At 41.6% G+C, this 20,994-nt stretch overlaps 1 protein-coding gene across 1 annotated transcript in view; it reads right to left on the bottom strand.

Annotated features, from left to right (window-relative positions):
- Positions 1-453: 453 nt before the first annotated feature.
- Positions 454-20,994, bottom strand: part of dhx38 (DEAH (Asp-Glu-Ala-His) box polypeptide 38) — a 144,638-nt gene continuing 124,097 nt past the window's right edge. The window contains exon 27 of the mRNA XM_048546464.2: positions 454-2,141. Coding sequence (XP_048402421.1) covers positions 2,057-2,141 — 85 coding nt within the window. The 3' untranslated portion in view covers positions 454-2,056. The remainder of the gene's footprint in view (positions 2,142-20,994) is intronic.

The following is a 20,994-nucleotide window of genomic DNA, read 5'->3' as shown; positions in this document are numbered from 1 at the left end:
GCAGGGTTAGGGCTGACTGTAGTGCGAGAAGATGCCAGTGCATAGTTGCGAGCGGGGACCTTAGGATCCACACAGAAAATCGTTTTTGGAGGGTCTGGAGTTACTGTAGATAACGGTTGTTGTGGCTTGGTTTAAACTGGGATGGTCTGAATGTTGTTTGGAGTCCAGTGGGGATAAGCCGGTTGCCCAGACAGGTACTGAGAAAGGAGATGTGGCTGTATGTGGTCGAAAGGCTTCAGGGCGGAGCAGGTCACCAGTGTGTTGCAGTGGGAAAGAGATCCACTGAGGCATTCCAGAGGGAAGAGGATAACTTTTTCAAGATGGGCATCCTTGGAACAGGCTTCGTTGTCAGGTTATAAAGCACTTGAAGATAGCAAGATTCTGACTCCAGCATCTGCAGTTCTTGCATTCTGAGAATAATAGGAGTTTGTGGAACAAATTTGAAACAAATCATAGATACCCCTTTCTTTAATTGATTTGAAACACCTGTCACAAAGGATAGCATATTTTCATGAAATAGCCCAAAGTACAGAACAGCTCACGTGTTAAAAAATCAAGCTGGGTGAAACGATTGTAAAGCATGAAGTGTCCTCAGCCAGAAATTACTGGACAGGTGAAGTAAACCCAATTTTCTGTTCAAGATAAACAGTGGCATTTAGGGTCCTAGTTAATGAAGAGTAAGTTCAGAGAAATGAGCATATTGGAGGCGGCTGGAACTCCTTTCAAGATTGAAAAGAAGTGTAAAATAAATTGAAATACAATAACGTATTGATCCCAGATTGAAATCTGAAGAAGTTAAACACATACTTGCACTTGCTGAAAGCACAGTACAGTTACAAAAAAATTCAAGAAACTTGTTTTCCTGCTTGTAGCCTCATGAATGTTCAAATGGATTCAAATAAAGGCATGCAATATGAAAATGAAAGGACTTGCAGTTCTGAACCATGCAAGTCAAGCCTACTTCTGTTCCTTTTCTTATGGACCGAAGACACATGGATTGCATCACAAACCTCTCCCACAGAAGATACCCCCAAATTGTACAGAATTTACGACAGGCAAAAATTGCTGTTACCTCAAAATCATGAAGGGAAAATCGGTTGTGTTCTACCAAGAGAGCAAAAAATAGTTTCTCCCTGATAGAATTACACTCATAAGGATTTCTCACCAAATATTAATGCTCAAAAGCCTGACTGGCTGGACAAATTCGAGGACAGAAAAGAAAAAGGAATACAATGCAAGGACATTTTGAGTAGTTAAACAAAATTTGTCACTCAAACAGGAAGGGATAACATATTCCATCAATCTTGCTACTTATACAATATGATAACTCCAAAGGTCCCTGGAGAATATCAGTGATTGGCACTGATATGTCAGCCAGGTCAGATAACGCTCCATAAAGTGAGATGTTTCACTGAAAAGTCAAGAAATAGGGGATTGCTCATTTCCCTTTGCATTGTTCTCTTTCATAACGTGTGTTGAATTAACTCTCCAATGGATCAAAGTTACAGAAGAGTTAAAATTATTTTGCACGGTCCTTAAATAGAGACGACACTTTAAATATTTTTTTTGAGGAATGAAGTTGCATAGCATTGCAAAATCATGAGAAACAGATGTCCAGAATTTAACAAAAAAACAGAAAATCTAAGTATGAGAATGGGTAACATTTGAACAGTGAAACAATTCTTGCATAAAAAGTAAAGATGACAAGAGATCCACTGGAAAGGACAGGTTTTCCATACATCTTGTATATGCACACAATTAGCTGACCCAGTGTTGAGGACCCGTAGATCTATGGAAAAGCCAATGATGGCAGCAACAAAACTATTATCACATGAACCTGTGTACCATCCATTGTGATGACAAACTTGAATTTTTCAATCACTACCACTTGACTATGGTGCAACGAAAAGCTCAAGTGCTACATTATAAACACAAATACTGTTATTCTGAGGTACTAGAAAAATGTGGTAATATACAAATATAGATTTGAAGCCACAAATATTTAAACATATTTTGTACAAAATTAAAAAACATAAAAAACAAAATTAGATAACAATCAGAGTCCAAAGCGTGCTGGGGTATGTCGTGGAGTCATTGGTGTTCCTGGGTCCCTCCGTCCAGGAGTATAAATCTTGACAGACCTAGAGAAAAAAATACAAATATTACAAAGATTATTTCTTCATTTCAAATCAAAAGACATGTGGCAGAGAAAAAGACTGCAAGTTAGATATATTAAATTACCTTTAATTGCTAGGTTTAAATGTTTGTAATATCCAAACAGACGAATAGTTGCAATTTGCTTTTTTAGTTTACAATTCCTGTTCAAAACATGTCAGATTTCCATTTTCAATGATGCTAAATTATCTTGCCTATCAAATGCCTGCAGCGGCTTACATTTTCCTCTCCAATTTCAATGAGTAACCGGCATTAAATGGCTAAGATAACATCAAAAAATAAAAACAGATGGTCAGTAAATTTTGTCAGAGATAATGGGAACTGCAGATGCTGGAGATTCCAAGATAATAAAATGTGAGGCTGGATGAACACAGCAGGCCAAGCAGCATCTCAGGAGCACAAAAGCTGACGTTTCGGGCCTAGACCCTTCATCAGAGAGGGGGATGGGGGGAGGGAACTGGAATAAATAGGGAGAGAGGGGGAGGCGGACCGAAGATGGAGAGTAAAGAAGATAGGTGGAGAAGGTGTGGGTGGGGAGGTAGGGAGGGGATAGGTCAGTCCAGGGAAGACGGACAGGTCAAGGAGGTGGGATGAGGTTAGTAGGTAGCTGGGGGTGCGGCTTGGGGTGGGAGGAAGGGATGGGTGAGAGGAAGAACCGGTTAGGGAGGCAGAGACAGGTTGGACTGGTTTTGGGATGCAGTGGGTGGGGGGGAAGAGCTGGGCTGGTTGTGTGGTGCAGTGGGGGGAGGGGATGAACTGGGCTGGTTTAGGGATGCAGTGGGGGAAGGGGAGATTTTGAAACTGGTGAAGTCCACATTGATACCATATGGCTGCAGGGTTCCCAGGCGGAATATGAGTTGCTGTTCCTGCAACCTTCGGGTGGCATCATTGTGGCAGTGCAGGAGGCCCATGATGGACATGTCATCAAGAGAATGGGAGGGGGAGTGGAAATGGTTTGCGACTGGGAGGTGCAGTTGTTTGTTGCGAACTGAGCGGAGGTGTTCTGCAAAGCGGTCCCCAAGCCTCCGCTTGGTTTCCCCAATGTAGAGAAAGCCGCACCGGGTACAGTGGATGCAGTATACCACATTGGCAGATGTGCAGGTGAACCTCTGCTTAATGTGGAATGTCATCTTGGGGCCTGGGATGGGGGTGAGGGAGGAGGTGTGGGGACAAGTGTAGCATTTCCTGCGGTTGCAGGGGAAGGTGCCGGGTGTGGTGGGGTTGGAGGGCAGTGTGGAGCGAACAAGGGAGTCACGGAGAGAGTGGTCTCTCCGGAAAGCAGACAGGGGTGGGGATGGAAAAATGTCTTGGGTGGTGGGGTCGGATTGTAAATGGCGGAAGTGTCGGAGGATAATGCGTTGTATCCGGAGGTTGGTAGGGTGGTGTGTGAGAACGAGGGGGATCCTCTTGGGGCGGTTGTGGCGGGGGCGGGGTGTGAGGGATGTGTCGCGGGAAATGCGGGAGACGCGGTCAAGGGCGTTCTCAATCACCGTGGGGGGGAAGTTGCGGTCCTTAAAGAACTTGGACATCTGGGATGTGCGGGAGTGGAATGTCTTATCGTGGGAGCAGATGCGGCGGAGGCGGAGGAATTGGGAATAGGGGATGGAATTTTTGCAGGAGGGTGGGTGGGAGGAGGTGTATTCTAGGTAGCTGTGGGAGTCGGTGGGCTTGAAATGGACATCAGTTACAAGCTGGTTGCCTGAGATGGAGACTGAGAGGTCCAGGAAGGTGAGGGATGTGCTGGAGATGGCCCAGGTGAACTGAAGGTTGGGGTGGAAGGTGTTGGTGAAGTGGATGAACTGTTCGAGCTCCTCTGGGGAGCAAGAGGCGGCGCCGATACAGTCATCAATGTACCGGAGGAAGAGGTGGGGTTTGGGGCCTGTGTAGGTGCGGAAGATGGACTGTTCCACGTAACCTACAAAGAGGCAGGCATAGCTGGGGCCCATGCGGGTGCCCATGGCCACCCCCTTAGTCTGTAGGAAGTGGGAGGAGTCAAAAGAGAAGTTGTTGAGTGTGAGGACGAGTTCCGCTAGGCGGATGAGAGTGTCGGTGGAGGGGGCCTGGTCGGGCCTGCGGGACAGGAAGAAGCGGAGGGCCTTGAGGCCATCTCCATGCGGAATGCAGGTGTACAGGGACTGGACGTCCATGGTGAATATGAGGTGTTGGGGGCCAGGGAATTGGAAGTCCTGGAGGAGGTGGAGGGCGTGGGTGGTGTCACGGACATGGGTGGGGAGTTCCTGGACCAAAGGGGAGAAAATGGAGTCCAGATAGGTGGAGATGAGTTCGGTGGGGCAGGAGCAGGCTGAGACGATGGGTCGACCAGGGCAGGCAGGTTTGTGGATTTTGGGAAGGAGATAGAAACGGGCCGTGCGGGGTTGGGGAACAATGAGGTTGGAGGCTGTGGGTGGGAGGTCCCCTGAGGTGATGAGGTCATGAATGGTGTTGGAGATGATGGTTTGGTGCTCGGGTGTGGGGTCATGATCGAGGAGGCGGTAGGAGGTGGTGTCGGAGAGTTGGCATCTGGCCTCGGCGATGTAGAGGTCAGTACGCCATACTACCACTGCGCCACCCTTGTCTGCGGGTTTGATGGTGAGGTTGGGGTTGGAGCGGAGGGAGCGGAGGGCTGCCCGTTCTGCGGGGGAGAGGTTGGAGTGGGTGAGAGGGGTGGAGAGGTTGAGGCGGTTAATGTCTCGACGGCAGTTGGAGATGAAGAGGTCGAGGGAGGGTAGGAGGCCTGGGGGTGGTGTCCAGGAGGAGGACTTGTGTTGGAAGCGGGTGAAGGGGTCAGTGGAAGGAGGGTTGGGTTCCCGGTTGAAGAAGTAGGCATGCAGGCGAAGACGGCGGAAAAACTGCTCTGTGTCCGACCGTGACTGGTATTCGTTGATGTGTGGTTGTAGGGGGACAAAGGTGAGCCCCTTGCTCAGGACTGACCGTTCGTCCTCAGTCAGTCCAGTTCCCTCCCCCCATCCCCCTCTCTGATGAAGGGTCTAGGCCCGAAACGTCAGCTTTTGTGCTCCTGAGATGCTGCTTGGCCTGCTGTGTTCATCCAGCCTCACATTTTATTATGTCAGTAAATTTTGTTCAGATAGTTGACCCCAAGTCACCAAGTTACTTATAAGTTCCTATAGATAAAGGGATAAAAAGAAAATGTATTAAGGTCAAGAGTATTTCAGCATATTATCCACAGCATAATGACAAATCCATTTTTAAAAAAAAACAGTTGACAAGCACAAGATATTTTCTCTTCATCAAATGCAGAATGAGGACCAAAAATATTAATACAACAGAGCGCATCCCGAAAAGTCAACAGGAATCCATGCTGAAAATCTGTAACTATTATTAAGAAACAAGTCACTAAACAGTACTGGCCATGGAGTTAAGAACGTCCTATGAGAGCAGTATCATTGGAAGGAGGGTTAAAATTTTAACTCAAAGTTCACAGTGCAATCAATGTGAATATAAATATGGGTACTTATAAAGGAAAAGGTGACATTGGAAATACGTGTAAATAAGCTTTTTTTAAAAACTATATATTGTACAATAACTGTTCGGGTGAGTCATACTTCTAACACTGATGATGATCTGGGCCCAGAAATTGGGTTGACAACAGTTCTAATAACTGGGGCCTGTGCCTGTAGAGGAGCAGGCTCGCTGGCTAAGTAACTTGTTAACCTGGAAGGCCAGAACCCAAAGAAGCCAATCTGGCACAGAGCATCCCAAAAGACAGGCAACGTGCGAAAAATAGCACGCATTGGCCAAGTACAGCACTTCAGATTCCCTCTAAATTTACCTTGCGTTGGGACCTGGGCTCATTGAAAATTGTTCTGTTGGAGTTTTCTTCACTTTAGATCTGCCTGGAGGTCCCAGAGCATACTCACTGGCCTCAGAGAGTGTGGGTAAATTTCAGGCTCTCTCTTCCCAGATTCAGCTTAGAAAGTACAGACTGATTTTCCAATCTGGAAAATTAGATTGATTTTCTAATCAATCTGTGAGGAGTCTCACAGATAGAAAGTAATGCAAACATGCTAATTGGAAAATCTCCAACTTCCCTCTTTGACCACCAGGAAAACAACATTTATGGAGGCGGGCAATAACCGTCAGCATGAAAATGCATTTTTTTCCTTTCACCTTGCTCCCATCTACAGGACAGTAAACAAGTCAAAAGGAAATCAGTTTCATATTCAGTTCAGAAAACAGTTTAATGGTGTTAAGGGAAAAAGAAATGCTTAATTTACAAACCAGGTTAAAAAAAAAACACAGGACTGAGGGAGTAAAAGAAGTACAATTACCCCTACTTCAATATTAAATGTTGTCATGACTGATCTGATTGTGGTCCCATCTATATCTTCCTGTCTGCAACCCTCAACGCCCTTGTCTACATAAAATCCTGAAGGGGCCCACAAGATTGGTCCCACCATTCCTCCAGAAATTGAAGGTGTGGTGAGTCAGGGTTTGACACAGACAATGAGACAGCCAGCGTGTATGGATAGGAGAAAGCAAATGTGCACATGTACATCAAGAGAATGAACATGTCTGAGTTAGTGTACTTATGCATATGAGAGAGAGAGAGAGAGAGAGAGACTAAGTGAGAACAGAAAGAATGGCTCAGTGAGTGCTACTGTGAGAGTGAGACACTGAATGAGACAGCATGAGGCTGATTAAAATAGAGTAAATGAGAAAGACAAAGCGAAAATAAGAGACAGACAGCCCGAGGCTGATTTTTGCATAAGGGTAAGATCACATCCAGAATGCAACACACACCAAGATAAACTAAAGCCCAGAATCAGTCACATCATAGAAAAAGTATAAGCTCAGTGGTTCATAGTAACTGTTAATATGACAGTTATAGGTTACTTCCAGATAGAAGGCAAATCAGAGAAATATTTATGGATTACAAACCAAAAGATCAATTGGAGATTTTTAAAAATCATTTGAGAATTAATATCCTTAGCAAGAGTTGGTTGCTTCAGAACCTCAGTTCAGAGTTGATAAGCTGGAGTCTAAGCTTCAAACACAGCAACATATCAGGGAGGAAGATGAATTACTTGACTGTGTTTCAGGAGGCAGTCACACTCCTCTGATTAATGACCTCGAATTTGGTCAGTGGTCAGGGACAGGAGGATGTGGCTATGAGCAGGGCAGGGATCTGGATCCAGGAAGTAGTGAAGGAGCGTCAGCCCTTGAATTTGTCTATTAAGTTTGAGGTTTTTGCTCCCTGCATAGACAAAGACAGAGACTGAAGGGAGAAATGAGCAAACTGACTGCAGCAGCATGATACAAAATATTCAAGAGGAAGGAGAAAAAAAAAACGTGGTTGTAATTGGGGATAATATCGTCATGAGAGAGTCAACACTGTCCTCTGTGGCCAAGATCATGAGTCCCCATGGCTGTGTTGCTTGCCCAGAGCCCAGATTCAGTGTACCTCACCTGGGCTGCACAGGAATTTGGGGTGTAAGGGAAAAGGTCCAGTTGTCATAATCCATGTAGATACCAATAATATTGGAAGATGGAGGCTTGCCTGAGGGAATATGAGCAACTCTATTAAAAAGCAGAACCAAAAATGTAATTACCTCCAAATTACCACCTGAGCTGTGAGCTGAAAGGCAACAGGGTCAACAAGGTGAGAGAGGTAAATATGTGGTTCAAAGATACGTGTGGGAGAAACAGCTTCAAATTCATGACATGTGGGGTGGTGGTTTAATTTGCATGGAAAACTACAAAATTAAAGGCAAAACAGATGGTAGGATTGCTAGTTGGTGATGGTGTTGATTGTTACTGGGAAATAAGAAGGGACAGAATATGTGAAAATCATTGTACCAAAGAAAAATAAAAGTTTGTTTGTTATTTACTCAGGAGACATGGGTATTGCTAGCTTTCCAGCATTTATTGCCTGATCCTAGTTGCCCTGGAGAAGGAGTAGGTGAGCTACCTTTTTGAACTGCTGCAGTTCACATGCTGTAGGTTGACCCACAATACCCTGGAGGAGGGAATTCCAGTGAAGGAAAAGCAATATTTCTCCAGGTCAAGATAATCAAAGGAAACTTGCAGGTGGTGGTGTTTCTATGTACCTGCTGCCTTTATCCTTCTAGATGGAAGTAGTCATGGGTTTGGAAGGTGCTGTCTAAGGATCTTTGGTGAATTTCTGCAGTGCATCTTGTAAATAGCACACACTGTTGCTGAGTGTTGGTGGTGGCAGGAGTGCATGTGGCGCCAATCAAGTGGGTTGCTTCGCTCTGACTGGTGTGTGGCTTCTTGAGCATTGTTTGAGCTGCACCCATCCAGGCAAGCACAGAGTCAGGAAGTTAGTTACTCACCACAGTATACCAAGCCTCTGACCTGCTCTTGTAGCCACTGTGTTTATATGGAGAGTCCATTTGAGTTTCTAACCAATGGTAACACCAAGAATGTTGATAGTGGGGGATTCAGTGATGATAACACCATTGAATGGCAAGGAGTGGTGATTAGATTGTCACCAATAAGAGACAGTCATTCCCTGGCATTTGTGTTGCGTGAATGTTACTTGTCACTTGTCAGCCCAAGCCTGGATGCTGTGAAAATCTGGTTGCATTTAAACATGGACTGCTTCAATATCTGAGGTGTTACGAATGGTGCTGAATGTTGTGCAATCATTGGTGAATATCTGCACTTCTGAGGGGAGTCGCATAGAAGATTGAGTTCAAGAGCCATGAAGTTATGCTCCAGCTGTACAAAAGTCTGGATCAGCGAAATTTGGAATATTGTGTCCAGTTCTGGTCACCTCATTACAGGAAAGATGTGGAAGCCTTGGAAAATGTGCAGAGGAGATTCACCAGGAAGTTGCCTGGAATGGAGGCAAGGTCTTATAAGGAAAGGTTGAGACAGCTAGGGCTTTTCTTTTTGGAACAAAGAATGAGAGGCGACTTGATAGAGGTGTACAAAATGATCAGAGGTATAGATACAGTAGACATCCAGAGATTTTTTCCTAGGATGGAGATGGCTATTACAAGGGGGCATAGTTTTAAAGTGAGTTGAGGTAGATAATAGACGAAAACGTCAGAGGTAGGTTCTTTACTCGGAGTGGTTGGGGCATGGAATGCATTGCTAGAGAGGTCGTGGAGTCGGCCTCATTAGGGGCATTTAAATAGCTATTAGGTAGGCATATGGATGATAGTATAAGGTAGGAGTGGAGGTTAGATAGACCTTAGGATTAAGGTAAAATTGTGGCACAACATCGTGGACTGAAAGGTCTGTACTGTGCTGTACTGTTCTTTGTTCTATGTTCTGGTGGAGGGAAAGTCATTGATGAAGCAGTTGAAGATGGTTGGGCCGAGAATACTACACTGAGGAACTCCTACAGTGATGTTTATGGGTGGCAATAGTGACTAGGGTGGGAAGTCAGCTGACGTGATGAGGTCTGCTCACGTGGTATATTATATCTGCTGTTCCTGACGTGGACTCTGGTACATAGGGGAAAACCAAGTGGAGGCTTGGAGGCCACTTTGTGGCGTGCCTACACTTGGTTTGTGACAAACGACAACACCTCCCAGTGGTGAAGCACTCAACTCCCCGTCCCACTCCTTGGATGGCATGTCCATCCTGGGCCTCCTCCACAGCCACGACGATGCCACCCAAAGACTGGAGAAATAGCACCTCATATTCCGCTTGGGAACCCTACAGCCCAATGGTCTCAATGCGGACTTCACGAGCTTCAAAATCTCCCCATCCCCAACATCAGCTCAGCTCGTCACTGCCTCCTTGACCTGTTCGTCCTTTCTCCCAACACACTGACCAACCCGCCTCCCAACTCCCTACCTACACTCACTTTTACTTGCATCATCTAAGCCTCCTTAACCTGTCCATTTTCTCTCCATCTATCTGCACCTCTATCCACCTTCTTTAATTGCCTCCCCCTCTCTATTTATTTCAGAGCCCTTTTTCCCTCCCCCATTTCTGAAGCAGGGTCCATATCCGAAACATCAGCTTTCCTGCTCCTCTGATACTGCCTGGCCTGCTGTGTTCATCCAGCTCTACACCTTGTTATCTCAGACGCCAGCATCAGCAGTTCCTACTATCTCAATGAAGAACTGCTGATGGAATTTATGTACAGGCCTCCTAGCATTAGTCAGGATATGGGGCTAAAAGTAAATCAGGAAATAGTCAGGCACGCAAGAACACACTATTACAACAATCCATGGGGAACTTCAATATGTAGGTGTGCTAGGAAAAACAGGTTGTTCCCAAAAAACGGAATTTGTGGCATGTCTACAAGATGGTTCTTTGAAGCAGCTTGTGGTAGAACCCACTAGGGAGCAAGCAATTCTGAATTTACTGATGTATAATGAGGCAGACTTCATTAAAGAACTTAAGATGAAGAAACTCTAGGGGACAGTGACCATATGATGATAGAATTCGCCCTACATGGTGACAAGGAGAAGTTTGAATCAGATGTAATGGTAGTATAATTGAGTAAAGGTATCTACAAATGCACAAGGGAGGATTTGGTTCAAGTTCACCTGGCAGGGTGGGGCAGGGAGGAGTGGGCGCACGGGTGTGTGTGTGTGCACGCGTGCGCATGACAGAGCTGACAGAGATTGAATGTATTAATACTAGAGTGTGAAAGTGATAAAGTCAAACATATGAGATTGAGTGAGAGAGTGAGCAAGTTCCTGTCTCTTTCTAATGCTACTTAACTGAAAAGGCAAGAAAAAGTTTTTATTAGTTAGGTCTGCTGTCTAGACATTTCTCCTGGTCATCTTTATTAATCACTCACTTTTTAAAATGAACAATTTATTGCTCAGACTTTTTTTCCCCTGATTAGAATGTTTGTTTCCTTCATATTCTTAAGTTTTCCTGAAATTCATATTTCATACAGTGCCAAATTAGATCTTAGGCAATTGCAAGTGGGTTGCAACTGCTGAAGGAGGATGAGGGTCTCAAAAGAAATCTGACTACCTTTTGAGGATGGGCAAAAGAGGTTATTTTGCAATGGAAATGGGAAGTCTTAGAAATGCTCAGCGGGTCCTAATGTCATCCATGCAGAAAGGGTCAGATATCAGCGATCCTACTTCAGAACTAGCGCAGATTGTGAACAAGCATGGACTCTTTTTTGCAGGAAGTTTCTGATTTTTAAAAAAACAAAAATAAACTGTAAATACTCAGCAGGTGAGACAATATTTATGTAGATAAACAGTTAATATTTTTGATCAAGATGACCAAAAAGGGAAGGTGTATGATAGGGTGAAGGGCAGTGGGGATTAAATAAAGAAATTTCATCGTGCAAAAGCCCAAGAACTGTTAATGGGCATAATAAAGACACCAAAGAGGTGCCCAGATGAGGTATGAATTGTAGACAGCAGCCATCAGAATGCAACATGAAAAGACAAAGACAGAAAATAAAACAAGACTAAGCCAGCAGGTGAGTTGGAGTGGGGTGGGGTGGGGGTGGGCAGTTTGGTGAGGGAAGTAGAACAAGATAGAGGATCAAGTTACAATATAAAATTGTTGAACTTGGTGTTGAGTTGAGGAGGCTGTAGAGCGCCAAAGTTGAAAGATAAAGTGATATCACTCAAGTACGTGTTCAGTTTTATCAGAACACAGTAGTAGGCCATGGACACAAAGACCAGAGTCAGGGAACCGTGGAGATTTAAAATAATAATTGGCAGGAAGCTCAATGTAACACTTCAGCTCTGAATATAGGTGCTCTGCAAAATGGTCACCCAAGTCGAGAAGACCATGTAATGAGCAGTGAATACAGTATATACTAAATTGAAAGTACATGTGAATATGTCATACTTGGAATAGTATTCGGAGAAAGAAGGGGCTGTTCGTGGTCATTAAGGAGAGAACCATGGTGTCATGGAGGGAAGATCCTCTTTCAGAATGCTTACGGAGAGCAGGGGAAGACAGATTTGCTGGTGAACTTATGCTGGAGATAACGGAACTGAAGAAGTTTGATCCATGGAACACAGAGGCTGTTTGGGAAGAGAGATAAGTGCAGGGACAGGCCCATAACTCCACACCTGCAAAATATAGCATGTGTGTTTCCTTGTTAGACATTGATCAAGAAAGTAAAACAAGCATGAAGTGTAGATTCAGATGCCAAATTTTACTCCAGTGTCGCCTTAAGATACTCCCAGATCCACTGAGACAAGTGTCATATGAAAAGAAATATAACTTTTCTTCTGCCGCAACAAAACAATTGTAATTAACCTACAAATGCACTGGTGTAAAATAGCTAATATAGAGATAAACAATGGCTGTTTTCTGTTGTGAATGGACTCGGACATCTCAAACTCAAAACTGGACTGAACCAGAAGGAAGAGTCATCATGATAAGTAGATGCTGGATGTAGACAGTTTATACAGGGAGAAGAATATTAATCAACTGCCACATAATCCATCCAAATAAGTCTATTAAGTACAGTTTATAAAGCTCAATAGCATCAGCATCATGTTCCACAATATTTGAATTCCACAGTGTTCAAGTTATTACATCACAGCAAGAATATAGGAATGTTAATAACGTGTGACTGATAAACCACTCTATATGGTTGTAATTAGAAATGAGAGTATTCAATCACCTTTTATAATTGGTTATAACTTTAAATGTTAATATCTGCTGCTGTTAAAATAGATTATAAAGATAGTGCAATCAATATATTTTTAGCGTACTAAACATTGACCCAATTTATCATACCAGAATACAATTTTATCTAGATTTATGAGCATCACTTTGTTAAAGTTGCTAGGTGTTTTCTGCAAATGGCATAATAACTCAGTGGCTACAAATTGCTGTCGTAGCATAAGTGGAATTTTTTTAATGTTCCTGGCACGTTAGCTAGGACCCACTTATGTAGTACCAATTGCAAAATCAACATTGAACAAATCACAATTATTGAGTATTTTTTGTTGTTGATGCCATCATTCCATCAGGATGTTACTTTATTATGTGCAGTTGAACTTAGGACAAGTCAAATTATAGTAAGAAATAGAAAAAGAAACTACCAAAATTTGGGCTCTCATCATGAAGGGAAAGATTGTAAATTATTAAAAGGTCATCTCTCTTCTGGAGACTTAACGTGTAAATTCACTGCACAGTGTAGTACATAGCTGACAGACCAAAAAGCCCCCTTATACAATAACCACTCTATGTTAAATTAACTGATTTCAGCAAGGCTGACAATGGGCAGACTACAACTGACTTCTACCTCCCCTCGGCTAAAGCAAGAACGAGATGGATAAGAAAAACAAACATGCCAACAATTTTATTCCTGGTCTCAGGAAGAACAGAAGTAAAACAGAAAGCTTAGAAATGAGACTTGGAAATAGTAATATACACAACAAATCTACCATCCGAGGGAGGATTTATGCCTACTAGTCCATAACTAGAAGAATCAATGAAAATGTGAAAAGACAGCTCACTAAAAGCTACTTCGAAAATAGTGGTAAGTGAAATAAGAGCGTGAGAGAGACAGAGCGGGGTGGAGGCAGAGAGAGAGGTGGGGGGGGGAGAGAAGACAGAGGGGGAGGAGAGAGGAGGGAAGAGAGAGAGAGATGGAGGGGGGATAGAGAGAGAGAGAGAGAGAGAGAGAGAGAGAGAGAGAGAGAGAGAGAGAGAGAGAGAGAGAGAGAGAGAGATGGAGGGGGGATAGAGAGAGAGAGAGAGATGGGGGGGTGAAGAGAGAGAGAGAGAGAGAGAGAGAGAGAGAAAGATTCCATTAGGTCACATTTCACGCAACTATTACAGTATTAGGTCAGGCATTGGATGCTTTTACATTTTGGCTTTATGCAGTAATAAAAAGAATGTGATCATCCAACTGCAACAGAAAGCAGAAACAAAAACAGAAATTGCTAGAAAACCTCAGCAGGTCTGGCAGCATGTGATGAAAAAGCAAAACTAACGTTTCGGGTCCAGTGACACTTCTTGGTTGTTTATTACACTAATGGTGAAAATGGAATGCATCATAATTCCTCACAAAATTCTGAAACTAGGAAAAGGTTTGGGTGTGGGATTTACCAAAGAGCATTTACACTTTTTTTAATTAGGCAACTCATGGAAAGAAGGGAGCGTGTGTCATTCTTTTACATCACAATAGTTTCCATATTAAAACAAAATCAGAGTTCTTCTAATCTACAGAAAGTACCTCTAATATTCTTGACTATGAAACCCAACATCCACTTTATACATAATAGACACATACACATCATGTTCAAATTTCTTTATATTTTTCTGCAATAGAAAACAGCAGGTAATTTGAAATGAAAGTAAGGCAGCTAAAGAAAAGTAAGAAAAATAGCAATGCCTCTTTTGAAAAACCTAAGATAGGTCTAAATTAAATTATGCTCTTTTAAAATTAAATTCCCACAAAGAAGACAACAACAAATGCTTTGCTTTCTTTCAGAGCTGAATGTCAGTCTCAAATCATTAAAAAAAGGCATCCAACGAAACAATGTAATCTCTTTTAACATCTTGAACAAAAAGCTCTGGATACCTGATAAATTATTACCCACTGCTTTATTTTCTGTATTATGGCTAAATGAATGAAAAGTGAAAAACTGAAACAGATTCCTACCTAATTCTCAACTGCTTACTTTTATTAACTGATAAATTGGAATAATTTACCTTGCAGTTTACCACCATTGCAAATCATATTTTGTCACCACTAGCATAATGTCCTGCAAATGCATTTTGTTTGCTTTTCCATTTTAGTATCTGTGATAAACTTATAATAAAGGGACAATCATTCATTTCAAACAGAGGTGAAATATTTCTGCAAAACACAATTTGGTTTGCAAGAATTTTCTGTTGGTGAATGCTAACAAATGAATAAATTTAAGCAGTGACTCATGCTTTACCTTTCACGTGCATAGTCTGCACATTTTTAATCTATCATAAATTGATATCACATCAGCGACCCCTACAGGTGACCTTGCCAGTTCTTTCTCTGAAAACCAGTTCAAAACCAAGTGCAGTGTCTTACATTCCATATTTGGTGACTACGGGAACAGAGAATATTACTCTTATCTCTCTAGCCCAGAAATGGCAGAGTATTATTTCATTCACTTGAGAAAGAGAGAGGAGAGAGGGGAGAGGGATTGAATTAAAAAATCTGTCACAGCCAAGATGAAAGTCACTGGAACAATTGTCTTCTCCTGGAAAAAGCCAGACAAATCCCCCAGCAATCTACATGCTAGATGGTTATTGTTTCTATTCAATTTTGTAAATCTGAAAGGCCGCTGCTCAGTCTGAGCTATATCAGGGACAGCGACTACTGATGGCTGCCTGATAACTGAAGACAGCTCTGGCACAATATTACATGAAAAATGTTCTCAAATCCCTTATGTTTTTCAGGTCTGCAAATTAACAGCAACTCTGTCTCAAGGATGACACAAAGTGTAATCACAATCCTTAAAGAATGATATTGAAGAAAAAGTATACAGATTAATATTATGTAAAATATATTAAACTGTGTCAAAACCAAACATCAAACATCAACTCTGCATACATAGGTACTTTCATTTTATTTTACATCTTGTTTTCTGAATAATGTTTTCCATAACGGCTATAACTGCGATGCTCAGAACAGATAAGTCTAACATATAAGATTGAATCGAAGCAATGATCAATTTTTTTTAATTTAAAAAAAATCAACAATTTTAATTTTGCCTCAATTTTCTCACATCTAAGTTACTCCAAAATGACAAAGTTTCTTCCAGATTCTGAAGCGTCGTTCAGAAAAATCAGAGTAACAAAGATGTAGATGAAAGCCACTGAGCCCACTTAGTTCATGGTGGCTCCCAACACAGCAAATCAGTCACGTCAACTCACTCACTCACACTAACCCTGCGGCCCTGCAGGTTTAGTTCTTTCCATCCATTTTCCTTTTGAAATTGTTAACTGTTTCTACGTTAACCATTACCATAGCAGCACGTTCCAGGTCACTGGGGCTCTCTGCATGAGACATTTTTTTCCTTACATTAGTTATGTTTCTTGTCAAAATCTTAAATGTGTCCCCAGTCCTCGTACAGTCAGTCAACAGGAATAGCTTTTCTTTGTCAATGATATGCAAGCCTATCATAATCTTTTATATCCCAATAAAATCTTACCTTTCTCTCCGCATAGCCTTTCCAACCTAATGTTTTACTAAATTCCCACCATCTCATGTCTAAAACCATTCTGGTGAATCACCTCTTCATCCTCTCAAGGACATTCAAACATTCCAAAACTATGGTGACCAGCATCAGATACAATACTCTAGTTGGATCTATCTAGAGTTTGAATGTCTTTTAGATTTTATATAGGCAACACTACCACATTCACAGGGAGAGAAAACAACGCACTATTCTACATTATCTGATAACCAGAGAATGGAAAGATGCACAATATGCTGATAATTTAGTGGGTAGTTTGTCCCCCACGTAACTCAATTCTACAATTAAAGTGAAGCATGTCACAACCATTACATTCGTTCACAGTTGTAAGCAGGACTCACACTGTGAGAAGGAAAAGCACAAAAACAACTTGTTGAATATATAAGAATGTGTTTTTATGCACAGTTTATTGGTTCTGATTTTTCCAGATTCATGGAATACTATCATTGTAGTGAATAAAAATTATAGCGATGAGTGCTGCAATCCTTTCCAAATAGGTCTTTAGTTCAGTCCTCTTTAAAAAGAGCTGCACTCTCACTTTATTTATAAAAACTTCCCTAAACATAAACAATCATTTCTTAAGAAAGAGACAGTGTCTGATTATAGTATTATTGACTATAGCAATTCAATTTACATACATATGTAAATGAAACAGGAATATCAAAAGTTGACCAGGAAAACATCTTTGCAATTATCAGCTATTTTATAAAATAGCATAGAATTCTTCAGCCACACAATGGATGTCACTACATTGATTACCTAAATTAACAAATGTTCACTTCAAACTATTTCCAAATCACTCAGCAATTCAAAGAAATAATCAAAGTTGAAATCAAATGGTAAGGCAGAAAGTTATGCTGAGAAAGGTTCCAGAGGATTAGAGAATGACAAATGTTACACCTTTATTCGAAAATGAGTGCAAGAACTTAGTTAATTGGAGCTTCCAAACTGTAGGTCACAATGTGGGCAACTGGCATTGCCAGCTTATAGGCAGCAATGGCTGTTAGGAAACAAAGACTCAGAAGCCTTACTGCAATGTTGATATCTTACGCATTTAGAAAAATGTGAACCAATAAACTGCGCAAGAACACATTCAAATAAATCTGTCAAACGTTTGTCACTCTTGCGATCAGCTGCAGGACACTTTAAAAATCTATGCTTTCTTTTTATTTTGGACATGGTTTCATGTACTGAGCTCCAAGACCTAATCACTGACACCAACAGATCCTGAAACATGGTGAAATGTGCCTGTCACTCTGTGAACATTGTCCTCAACAAATGGGAAGTATGAACTACAGTCATTTAAAATCAGGAATTGGTAAAATCATAAGATTTTACAGAAGGAGTTATGCCAAAAATAAAAATCAACAGGCACTTGGAGAGGATGAAATTGATTAAGGGCAACCAGCGTGGATTTGTAAAAGGCAGATCATACTACAACAATCTAACTGAACTGTTTGATGAAGTAGTAGTATGTTGATGAGCAGATTGCAATGGATGTCAACGACTTGTATTTTAAAAATGCATTTTCTACAATAAAGAGTTGATTAAAAAGAAATTAAAGCCAGTATCAGTAATTTTTTAAAAAATCACTTGGTAGAAAACATAAGAACGGTAAACACTGTGCGCCCCAAGGATCAAGGCCAGGCACGTATATTTCATATAAATTGAGAAAGAACATACATCGGCTAGAATACCAGTAAAACTGCTGGCAATTGAAATGTTGTACAGAGAAGTGTGTGGTAACGTACATTTGACAGAAGAAGAACTAATAGTTAATGTAGACTCAATGGTTCAGTTCCAGAAAGTGAGCAAGGCAGAAGGAACTGAGTGCTTACATGCATGAATCTTTGGAGGTGACAACGCATACTGAGTGACTAATTAGTAAAGTGTGTTGGATCTTGAACTTCAGAAAGGCAGGCAAGTTACGCTGAACTTTCATTAAGCTCTGGTGAGGCCACAGCCATAGAATGGCATCTAATTCTGGTCACCACACTTAAAAATGAATGTGACAGTTCTTGAGAAAACAGAGATATACCAGATTGTTCCAGGGATGAGTGATTTTAGCTACAAGGTTATATTTGAGTAAAATAAATTAAAGAGAGATTTAATAGATGTTCAAGTTTATTAGCTGTTCTGGCAACATCTGTGAAGAGAAAGTAGAGTTAACATTCCAAGTCCAGTGACTCTTCATCAGACTCTTCTGGTTTCATCAGCAATTCCTGTTTTTATTACAGATCTTCAGCATTTGCAGTTTTTGTTTTTATTTTGCTTAAGATGATGAAAGGATTGAATAAGATAACCAGTAACAGTGATTTATTTAAATGAAAAGCCTTTAGTTAATGATGAGAAGACTAGAAAACACAAGATTTAAGATCCTGAGAACGAGATGGCCTATTGGTATTATCACTAGACTATTAATCCAGAGACTGTAGTAATATTCCAGGGACATGTCATGGGTCCCACGCTGCCATGACAAACGGTGGAATCTGAATCTAATAAAAATCTGGAATTATGAATTTAATGATGACTGTGAGACTTGTTGGGAAAAACCCATTTGGTTCTCTACTGTCATTTAAGTAGGGAAATTGCCATTCCTTACCTGGTTTGGCCTACAGCAATGTGGTTGATTATTAACATTGCGAGGTGTGTAACAAATGCTGGCCCAGCCAGTGAGACCAATCAATAGAAAAGAAAATTTCAAAGATAGGAGTGGGAGGTCATGGTAGTTGAGAAGAAGAACCTTCTTTTTCCAAAACTGATTGGCAAACAGCCAGCAGGTTGCAGGTTACGAGGTGACAAATACAGGCATGATCAATGATTTGGATGAAGAGACTAAAGGTGTGGTTGCTACATTTGCTAATAACACAAAAGGTAGGAAAGAGACTAATGAAGAGGACATAAGAAGCCTACAAAGATACATGGATAGGTTAAGTAAGCGGGCAAAGACCGAGAAAATGACATTACAATGTGGGAAAGTGTGAAATTATCCATTTTGGCAAAAAGAGTAAATAAGAAGCACGTTATCTGATTGATGAGAAGTTGGAAAGCTCAAATGCAAAGTGATCTGGGTGTCCTTGTGCATAAAATGCAGAAGGTTAGAACGGAGGTACAAAAAGTAATCAGGAAAGCTTAAAGAATGTTGTGACTTATTGTATGGGGAACATAATGCAACAGTAGGGTAGTTACGCTTCTGTCATACATATTATTGGTCACTGTACCTACAGAAGGATATTAAATGTTTTGGAAAGTTTACTAGACTAGTACTGGACTGAGCAGATTGCCTTATGAAGAAAGGCTAGGCCTGAGTCCATTGGAGTTCAGAAGAGTAAGAGGCGATTTGACTGAAACAAATAAGGACTGAGGGACTTGGACAGGGTGGATTGCAAAAAGATGTTTTTTTCTTGTGAGAGACTCTACAACTAGATCAAAGTTTAAAAAGAAGCGGTCATCCATTTAAGAGAAAGATGAGGAAACTTTTCTTTGCTCTCAGAGGGTTGTGTCTCTTTGGATTTCCCTATCTGAAAAGGCAATAGAATCATAAAGTAATACAGTATAGAAACAGGCCCTTTGGCCCAAAGGTCCATGCTGACCACAGTGCCCACTCAGCTAGTTCCATGTGCCCGCATTTGGTCCTTCTTAAATCTTTCCCCTGTCACCTTAAAACCTATGCTCTTTAGTTTTCAAATCCCCAATCCCAGGGCAAAAGACATTCATCCGATCTATGCCCCTCATGATTTTATAGACCTCAATAATATCATCCGTCATTCTATGTTCCAAGGAATAAGGTCCTACCTTGGCCAACCTCTCCCTATAACTCAGGCCTTCTGGTCCTGATAATATCCTCCTAAATCTTCTTGGCACACTATGTCTTTGCAATAACAGGGTGACCAAAACTGTACACAATATTCCAAGTGTGACCTCACTAATGACTTATACAATTGTAATATAACATCCCAACTCCTATACTAAATGCCTCCACCAATGAAGGCCAGCATGCTAAATGCCTTCTTCACCACACTGTCCACTGTGACACCACTTTCAATGAACTATGCACTTGTACTGCTTGGTCCCTCTGTTCCACAACACTCCTCAAGATCTGACCATTTACTTTATAAGTCCTACCTTGGTTTGACTTTCCAAGTGCAACACCTCACACTTAGCCGTATTGGGCTGCTGTTTATCTTCAGCCCACTCCCCTGTCTGATGAAGATCTCTCTGTAATTTTTGAAAACCTTCCTCGCTGTTAACGATACCTACCTAACTTTGTTTCAGCCACAAATTTATTAATCATGCCTTGTACATTCACATCCAGATCATTGATGTAAATAACAAAGGTCCCAGCACTGACTGCTGTGGCAAATCACTAGTCACAGGACTCCAGTCTGAGAAACAACCTTCAACCATCACCCTCTGCTTCCTGCCATTGAGCCAATTTTGAATCTAATTAGCTAGCTTTCCCTGGATCCCATGCGACCTAACTTTCCTGACTAATCTGCCATGCCGGACCCTGACAGAGGCCTTATCATAATCCATTTAGATAATATCCATTGCCCTACTCTCATCTATCCTCTTAGCTGCTTCTTCGAAAAACTCAGATTCGTCAGACATGACTTCCTGTGCACAAATCCATGTTGACTATCTCTAATCAGATCTTGATGATCAAAATGTTGGTTGATCCTGTCCCTTA

This window comes from Stegostoma tigrinum, chromosome 16 (genome assembly GCF_030684315.1).
Source record: "Stegostoma tigrinum isolate sSteTig4 chromosome 16, sSteTig4.hap1, whole genome shotgun sequence".
Classification (NCBI taxonomy): Eukaryota; Metazoa; Chordata; class Chondrichthyes; order Orectolobiformes; family Stegostomatidae; genus Stegostoma; species Stegostoma tigrinum.
This window is presented reverse-complemented; position numbering and strand designations above follow the sequence as displayed.